This window comes from Parasteatoda tepidariorum, chromosome 1, assembly GCF_982258835.1.
Source record: "Parasteatoda tepidariorum strain Cologne lab strain chromosome 1, Ptep-v5.0, whole genome shotgun sequence".
Classification (NCBI taxonomy): domain Eukaryota; kingdom Metazoa; phylum Arthropoda; class Arachnida; order Araneae; family Theridiidae; genus Parasteatoda; species Parasteatoda tepidariorum.
Genome location: NC_141755.1, coordinates 42,757,389 through 42,767,342, shown reverse-complemented (window position 1 = coordinate 42,767,342; position 9,954 = coordinate 42,757,389). Strand labels below are relative to the sequence as shown.

Below are 9,954 nucleotides of genomic sequence, written 5' to 3'. Positions count from 1 at the left end.
CATAATGGATTATTTATTTATTTATTTTTGCAAATTTTTTAAAAAATTTTGTAATAGTGAAATAAATTTAAACTTGTTTCAGATTATAAAGTGAGCGTCAAGGTTTTTCAAAAATACCCATATGTGTCAAGAAATAAGTACATAAAATGTTTAAGAAGTAAGTTTTTGTCCAAACAATGCTACGTTATGAGCCTACATATAAAAATAAAGTAGGACATTTTTCGAATTTTTTATAATTTTTTGCAATGAGAATTTCATTTGAAACTTGTTTCTGATTAAAAAGTTATCGTCAAATTTTTCAAATATACCCATATTTGTAAAGAAATAAATATACAAATTTTTTAAGATGCATTTGTTTAGTTCAAATCATGCTACGTAAAGAGCCACGCTACAGTCATCCCTACTAAGAGCTTATCAGCGAAATTAAACTCTCATTCATACTGAGGGAGTCGGGTGTAGCGCTCATCCTAAAGACAAGATCCGAAGTGGGCTAAAGCCCCTCACCCCACTTTTAGGATTGATGACCTCTCTTACTATAGTGCTACTGGATGAGCGCTTCAACCCACTTCGGATCGATGACCTCTCGTCTATAGGATGAACGCTACACCCGATTTCCTCAATATGGATGAGAGTTCAACCTCACTGATAAGCTCTTAGTAGGTATGACGATAGCATGACTCAATACGTATTTGAACTAAACAAATTGATTTGAACAAAACAAATGCTTCTTAAACATTTTAAGTATTTATTTCTTTACAAATATGTATATATTTGAAAAATTTGACGTGAACTTTTTAATCGGAAACAAGATTAAAATTATTTCCTCACTGCAAAACATTTAAAAAAAATTCGCAAATGGTCCTGCATAACATTAATTATACACTAAGTGCCCTCCATTATGTTAACTATATACACTCCATAACAAAAAAATCGACGCACCAAGAAGGAGTTGTCCGATTGAAACGAAAATTGGTGGATATCAAGACAATGTACAGAGTAGTAAATGATTAAAATTTCAGAATAATTGAGTAATTTATTGCAGAGTTACAGTAACAAGTTCAATAAGGTGCTGACCCGCCTCTAGCCTGGATACAAGCTGCCACACGGCGTGGCATAGACCAATAAAGGTCCCGGATGGTCTCTTGCGGTATTTCCTGCCAAATTCGATCCAATTGTCGAACGAGGTCATCAACATTCCGTGCCAGATGCAATCGCCTTCCCATCATATCCCAGACATGCTCGATGGGAGAGAGATCTGGTGATCTGGCAGGCCAAGGAAGAGTTTGACAAGCTTGCAGAAAGTTCATAGCAACACGTGCGGTATGTGGTCTGGCATTGTCCTGCTGAAAAACCAGCCCAGGGCACTCCAAAAGGAACGGTAGCAAAACAGATCTTAGGATATCGTCGACCTACCGCTGTGCAGTAAGTGTACGTCTAATGACGACCAAAGGGGTCCGGCTGTCAAAGGAAATGGCACCCCAGACCATAATGCCTTGTTGAGGGCCGGTGTGGAGTGCAATAGGGAAGGCAGGATCCCCCCTCTGCCCTGTGCGTCTCCAAACACGTCTTCGATGATCGTCAGGACACAGTTGGAAGCGGGATTCGTCGTTAAACACTATGCGTCACCAGTCGGCATCATTTCAGCCTGATCGAGCGTCGATTTTGCGCGTCTTAGTGCGTTCTTGGTGCGTCGAATTTTTTGTTATAGAGTGTATATGCTCTTAATGTAGCATGGGTTAGACTAAAAAATTATTCTTAAAAATTTTGAGTATTTATTTCTTATAATCTATGGGGATTTCGTAAGAATTAGACGCTTACTCTGTAATCTGAAACAAATTCAAATGAATTCCTCATTGCAAAAAATTACGAAAAATTTGCAATTTATCCTTTGTTATATTAACTATATTAATGATCTTAACCTAACATGTTTTGTACTAAAAAAAATGCTTCTTAAAAACTTTTGGTATTCATTTCTTCACATCTATGTGTATTTGAGAAAAATTTGATGTTTACTTTGTAATCTAAATCAAGTTTCAAATAAATTCCAAAAATTATTAAAAATTCTCAAAATGAACTCCATTATGTTAATTATATATATGCTCATGGTTAGGTCTTAGCAAATGTTTCTTAAAAAATTGAGTATTTATTTCTTCATAACTAGGGTTATTTTGGAGAAATTTATCTCGTATGTTTTATCTGGAACAAGTTTCAAATGAATTATTCATTTTAAAAAATTATAAAAATTTCACAAAATGACCTCCATTATTATTTATATTTATGCTCATACCCTGAGTAAGCAAATCTTTCTTAAAAGTTTTTAGAACTTATTTCATGAAACATATTGGTATTTTTGAAAAAAAAGAGAAGAAAAAAAAAGACACGCAAGTGCCCTCCATTATGTTAACCATATACATGCTCTTAACTTGGCATGGTCAAGATGGTGACCTGGCGAAGAAAGCCTCTAATGTTTAAGAAATACCCATAGATGGGAAGAAATAGATACTCAAAAATTTTAAGAAGCACTTGCTTAGTTCATACCATGATGCATAGGTATAGTTATAAAAATGGAAGACATTTTGCGAAATTTTCCTAATTTTTTGCAATGAGGAATTCTTTTACAACTTTTTTCTGATTATAAAGTGAGAGTCAACTTTTTCAAAAATACCCACAAATGTAAAGAAATAAATACTCAAAATTTTTAAGAAGCAATTATTTATTTCAAGCAATGCTACGTTAAAAGCATGCCTAAAATTGACATAATGAAGCTTTTTTTTGTAACTTTTTAAAATGAGAAATTCATTCAAAACTTGTTTCAGAATAAAGTAAGCGTCAATTTTTTTTCAAAAATACCCTAAAATTTTTTTAAGAAACATTTGTTTAGTCTAAACCATGCCACTTTAAGAGTGTATATATTATTAACATCATTTAGGACACTTCGTGAATTTTTCAAAATTTTTCGCAATAAGTAGTTCATTTGAAACTTGTTTCTGATTTCAAAGTGAGGGTCACTTTTTTCAAAAATATTAATATATTTAAAGAAATACGTATTAAAAATTTTTAAGAAGGATTTGTTTACTCACTGTATGAGCATATTTATCGATAACCTAATGTAGGACAATCGGTGAATTTTTAATAATTTTTTTGCAAAGAGATATTCATTTGAAACTTGTTTCAGATAAAAAGTAAGAGTCAAATTTTTCAAAAAATAGATAGAGATACCTACACTACGCCACTTGCAGGTATCCCAATGTAAAAAAATGAGAGGAAAAATTTGTTATTCTAAAAATTTCTAAAGATAGAGAGCTCTGATAAAAAACCTGTCACTTATTGCATTGCATTATTTATTTATTTATTTAATAGCATTCGTAATTTTTTAGTTTTATTTTATTCTTTACTATTTCAAACCGTTTCCATCTCCAACATCTAAATCGTTTTGCTCTAGTGTGACGCTAACAGTTAAATCTAATAAACTAATCTATTATTTCCTTCGATTTCTTTATTTTAATAAAGTTATTAGCAATAAAGTAATTATATATATATATATATTCGGAACTAATGAGTCCAGAGTTACTAACAATAGTTTTGTTTTGAAATGGGTTTCGATTTTTCCAACGCATCAACGTAATGCACCTTTGCTAACGTATATCTTCTGATTGTTCTCATAAAAATCTCAGAATGCAATAACTTTAACTCCAAAATAATGTCACGATGTCATAAAAGAAAGAATATTTTAAGTATATAAATCATCAAATAAATTTAAACCACAGATTTTAAATCTCAAAACCATATCAATCCAACCATTATAAATTCTTGTTTTTGCGCAGATGAAGGCAGCTTTGAAAGATGGCGCTGCAATCGAATATTTTATTTCTAAAGTAGTTTCGCATCGCAGTTAGCTCGATGAGGACCGGTGCACCATAGCTCCTTGACGAAAACAGTTATATCATATAAACAAACGGGAAAATTTTTACCTGTGAAACTTTATTTCATTTGATTATTTATTATGTTTGTGGATCTTTTTAATCAAAAAGAAATGAATTGATACAATTTGTGATCGTTTAACTATGAGGAAGGATACGATTATTAGCGAGTGAATATTTAGCTGCATTGTATTGTAAATTTTTCATCGCCTGTAGTTCCATATTTGATGTATTTTGTGTAGTTTTGTGGCGATGACTTCGAGAGTTAAAATGGAGAAAATTGACGAAACTAATGTTACTGAAGCCAAAAGGCCAGAAGATGTTATTAAAATGCCCCTAAATGATAACCTTAAGTTTGCTGTTCTTATAGGTTTAGTGGAGGTGGGGCAAGTGTCAAACAAGGAAGTTGTAAACACAGTTCTTCACCTGGTAAGTTGAAAATTTATACAAATATAGTAAATTTATATTCTTTGAATACCTTTCTTTTTATTTATTTACTTCTATTGCGGAATCAAAGTCGTCATTAAGTTATTGTTTATGATCTTTGGTTGAAGTTCATACATGATTTTATTTCAGTATTAAGTCTTCATATCCTATTAAAGTATTTTTCCATTTTTAACATGCCAACAACAAATGTGTTTTAAATGTCCTCTAAATTCTTAAATGAATTATTCAAAACATAGAAATTTTTTGTGTATCTAGAAATATACATGTTTTCATACCTAATCATGGAATTTTTTATATACTACATTTGTTTTATCTACTGCATCTAAATCTTGTCAAAGTTTTATCCACTAGTAATAAGACTTACTATAATATTCATGTTCAGTGTACTCACTTTAAATTGCAAAAGCAATCCTGTTAACAGATGCTTTATTGTTATTGATGATAAGTCAGTTTATTTTGTATTTTCTTTGCTGAATATTCTGATATCTATGCTTGATATTTAAAAAAAAACACATCTTGAGAAAGCCATTGTCTTTCTAATATTAATTTATATCTTTTATCTTTAAAATGAAAGACAAAATAAAATTCACATAAGCGTGACAGGGTGTTGTAAATAAAGTTAAGTATTATGTTTAGTGATTAAAAAAAGGGGAGAAAATATAAATTAAAACTATATTTTATAGTGTCTAATTGCTATTTTACTCACTGTAATAAAGGTGTTAGTCATCCTACATATGTTTGTGTTGGTAAGATTATTATTTAGAGGATCCAGTTCGGATTCGGTCACCAAGTTTTCGCGTTAATTATAGTATCCCTCAAAGAACTTAAAAAGCATAGCAAAATGGGGAAAGGATTTTAAAATTGATTCTATTTTCCTTGAGAAATCCATTATTAATATTTTATGGACACATTGTAAGTACCAATGTACTCAGCAGTGTCCCTGTATTTGGTACAATTAGGTTCCAATACAGGATTGTCTCCTTTATGTGGTATAAGAATATGTAATATACACTAGACACATCAAAGACCCACTTTAACCTGTTTCTATTTTTTCACTGAGAAAATTCGAATAAAAAACTTTATGCATTTTTTCAGCTATATAATTTAGGAATTTATCTTTCATTTTGCTGTTAATTTTATATTTTAAAAATTAAAAATGCTATGTGCAGGATATAAAAAACTGTTATTTAAGTGTCTCTACATGTTTGGATTTTTAAAATGTATCTAAATTAATTTGAAAGTTAGGTATAGAAGTTGTAATTTTAAAACTATTTTCCTTTTTCACTTTGTGAATTAAATTATTTCTGTTATGCCTGAGAAATTTCATAATCAAATTTTAAAATATCTGTATTTTTTTCTATGATTGTACTTATTAGAAAACTATGTAAAGAATTTAGAGTTATTATTTTGATATTTTATAAGCTTTTCAATCTAAATTCAAATATATATATATATTTGCTTATAAATAAGTTTCATTTCCTACTGCTCATAACAAGTCAAATACTGTGATTTGACTCTTTTAAGGTTTTTTATTTAATTAAAATTATTTATTTCATGCGATTTCACCAATAGTGAGAAAAACAGCTGTAATTAATTAATCAATTATGCATTCAAAGAAAGTGTGCAGTAATTTATTTTTTAATTATGTTGAAAAAATATGATTAATGTAAATATGAAATATTTTATGAGCGTTTTTGTGCAATGTTTAAAGTATTGGAGAAATTTCCGTATCCTGATCTGTGGCAGAATAATCACCAGGTCTTGGCAACTTCTGGGCAGTGGCTCACGAGAAACTAAAAAAAAAAAACATCACAGAAAGGAACAAATTTGAAAGGTATAACTCGTAGCCACCCCTGGGCAAACATTACATATTTAAAAAAATGTTTTTTTTGCAAGTTTAAAATCTATTTGGCACTTTGGTGCGACAGATAAGGATACGGAAATATCCTCTTTAACTTCAATTTTTTGAACCAGAAAACCCTGATTTACAACTTGTTTTCAGATTTTGTTGAAAATTGTGTAGTAGAGAAGTAAAAATGTTATAATTTTTATTCTCTACTGAATAATTTTTTAATGGGTTAGGAAACTGGCTTTAGGCTGCAAGTAAGCAACTTTGATTCGATTAATGAAATTTAATGCATTATAAAATTTGTAAATTGCAAATCGTTTGTGGTTGTCTCCCTTTTGCATGGTGGAAACTCAGTGTAGAGAGCAAGACCACTTGTAGCGTCAGCAGAGAGGGAGATAAAAATTAATAGATTTATGAAGAATTAGAATGCAGAAAGCTTTATCTTTCAGTTTGTTTTTGTGGGGTACATATAGTTTTTTTATACATGGGTGAGGAGGAGCAAAAAGGTTGTGGGGGCAGCCCTAGAATTGATTTAGATACCTAAATGAAATATGAATTGTATATTTTTTCTTTTTAACTTATAAGTGCTCAGAATTGTATTTTATCAACAGAACATTATTTGCTTTAAGAGAAGTAAAATATAGCATTTGTTGTTGCATAATTCTTCACAATCAAATTTTTGTTTTATATAAATGTGTCTAAATATTATTATTATTTTTTTTTTTGGTAGGGGAGATGGGATGTCTAACGTATTTTTGTGCTATTAAATAAAATAATTAAGGATGTGAGGAAATAGGGTTTTTGTATTTAGTTGTTATAATAGTATCAATTTTGCACAGTTAATTTTTAATGGATAACTGTTCTTATTTAATTGTATTATTTAATAAGAGGGTACCTAGGTAATGATTTAATGTTTTTCTAAAACTTGTTCAATTTTTACCCCAATTTGTTGCATATGGCTTTAAATATACAGTGAAAGCTTAAATGAGTGCCATGTAGTGGCTATTACAACAAGTTTTCAAATCACCTTTAAAATGTTAATTAGTAAAGATACAAAAATTGTTTTTCTTGCTAATAGATAAGCTTAAAATTACTATATAGCTTCTTGTTATTGTGATAATTTTTTTTTGTTTTTGAAAGAAATTTATTTTTTTTCTGTTTAAGTAATTTTATACGAAAAGTCATTTTGTTTATTTCTAGAATCAATAGCATAAAAGTGAATAACAAGCATCATTTCGCCTTATTTTTTCTTACAGTATCAGCCTTTTATGTTTATACAAACATATGTAAGGAATTACCAACTAAAATAAATTCTTAACAAAAGAAAAATTGTTCTGCTATTTTTAGGAATCGAATTGTGCTGCTCACTCAAAAAGAATGCTCCTTTTGTTGACCACATGCCACCCTCTTCTTTTTTGTCAGCTTAATGTTCAAATAAAAGTTCAATGCTATTAATGAAAACAAATGCTCTTGCACCTTGCTTCAGTTTTTCCAAGGTTCTTCAAACATTTTTTCTTACAATTTGATAATTTTAATTCAGAATTAGTTTCTTGTTTGAGTTTTAATGGTAGTAGAAAAAACAGTACCATGGAAAGAAAAACAGAAAGCTCTAGAATCATAATAAAACTTTTAAATTTTATTTGAATGCAAAAGAAGTATCTTTTCAAAACTTTTAAGAAGCGCAAAAATATGGTTTTCTCACTTAACTGATGTTTATGATTCTGTAATACAAGAATAAAATTGTTACCCCTTAAATATATGTATTTGCTGATAACAACAATTCTGTCTGCAGTTGTAAATTGTTGTTATAAAAGTCTTTTCCAGATATACATTACTTTATTATTGGCTCTTCCTCTGAAGTGGAACATATCGTTTTTGTAAGAAATTCTGCGTTTATTGTACATTCAGCATTCTTCCTAACTGTTTTTGATGATTCCCCACCTTCCCCTTTTTGCAAAAATAACCTTAAAAGCGCTGCCTTTTTATTTTATTTCTTCAGTTCATTTTTGGTTTATTTTGTTATTCATAGTTATTTAACTTTAATTTTTTAATTTCATTCCTTCATTTGATTTTTCTTTTGTTGTCTAGTTATATAGCAAAAATTTGCATGAGATTCGGTCTCAGAGATATTCACATTTGGGAGTGATTTTAAGTTTTACCATTTTTTTTTAATAAATACCTTTTTATTTCAAAATGCACCTTTAAATGTTTATTTTCTCAAAATTTTTAGTTTAAAATGTAAAAAAAAGCTTTATAAAGTTGTTCATCAATTAATCCCTTTTTTTAAAACTTTTTTTTTTGTTTTCTGAAGAAAATTGATACACAAGGCTAACTTTTAGTTAATTTTCAAAAGCTTCAACTTTTTCTGTTATTTTGATAATGAGGGAGAATTACATTTTTAAATATAAACATAAAATAGTAAAAAAGGGTAATTTAAAGATTGATGATTTCATTATTAAATAATATTACATATTTTGATAAATTTTAATGGTGTTAAGTGATTGCCCTTTCAAAACTCAATGTGCCTTTTCCTGGGAGTAACTGCCTATTTTTATTCCTAGGGAGAACTCTGGTTTATTAATTATATTTTGCTGTTCCTCGTAGTTTTTGAGTTATTTAGGCCAAAAAAGATTGTAAAAAGAGATTGCATAACATTACTCCAATCTATCTAATTTTTATTCCTAAATTAAATTAATTCAAAGAAAAGGGTTTTTATTTTTTTGTTGGAATTTTACATAGTTTTTTTTCTTAAAGTTCTTTTACTTGCTTGCAACCTCAATTTTTGTGGGAATTACTGGAAAAAATTAATAATAAAGCATTTAAGAACAAAGCTCTTTTTATTTTGAACTACAAAGTATCACAAAGCCCTCCCCTTTTATTGTCTTAGACTTTTATTATGTTAGTTATAAGTTCCACATATAATTGTGCTAAATTTGAAAACTAAGTGACATTCTTATATAATTAATATATATTGTCTATTTTTTTGTCTAAAGGTGAGAATGTGGTTTGTATGCTTGAGAGGATTAAGCTTTTATTATCACTTCAGACCTTTCTTTCTCTTACCTAGGTTAGATTCCACCAGAGAATTTTATGGATATCTTCCACCTTTTACCTATCTAAACACATTATTTTCATTTCTGCAGAACAATATTGAAGGCTCAAAAACAGTGATAGATAATTTTTCTAAAATATCCTTTTATTGTTGTCGTCGTAGGCCATTCAGGCACTTAGAATGAGATTGTTCATGTTTTCGAGTGCTGCCTTCTATGGCCAAGAGCTCTACTTCTGCCATACCCGTTTATAGAGCCGACTCATTCATGCACCCATTCATTCATCCACAGATCGTAATTTTGCCCAGAAACAGAGAACGATTAGGCTCCAATTCAGTAACCCCAGAGGTATAATTTGTAATGTGAACATGGAGGACTTTGTGACCCGACATATTTAACGTGCACCAATATACTACATGGGGGGGGGTCTTCGGCCGGTTAGATTCGAACTCCCGTTTTCACGAACGAGAGTACAGCGCCCGACTAACTAGGCTATCCCGGCTCAAATATCCTTTTTAGATCTTCCTTAGGTATACACTTGTTGCATGGTCGCAAAACCCTTCCCTAACTTAATATTTTCCCCACAGGCTTAGCTTGTAACACTGTTTGAATTTGTAACTTTGAATATAAAATATCCGTTTAATTTCACCATGCTCGGTGTGATTTCTTTCATTCATCCTTTTGATAT

General features: G+C 29.9%; 1 protein-coding gene across 4 annotated transcripts in view; it reads left to right on the top strand.

Moving 5' to 3' along the window:
- The first annotated feature begins 3,866 nt into the window (after positions 1-3,866).
- rg (A kinase anchor protein rugose) overlaps positions 3,867-9,954 on the top strand; it is a 244,306-nt gene continuing 238,218 nt past the window's right edge. For 3 of the 4 annotated variants that reach the window (XM_087162543.1, XM_087162539.1, XM_087162541.1), the window contains exon 1: positions 3,889-4,349. In XM_087162543.1, the coding sequence (XP_087018669.1) occupies positions 4,173-4,349 (177 nt within the window). In that variant the 5' untranslated portion in view covers positions 3,889-4,172. Of the gene's footprint in view, positions 4,350-9,954 lie in introns of all 4 variants that reach the window. The other variant, XM_087162540.1, reaches the window with a different exon arrangement.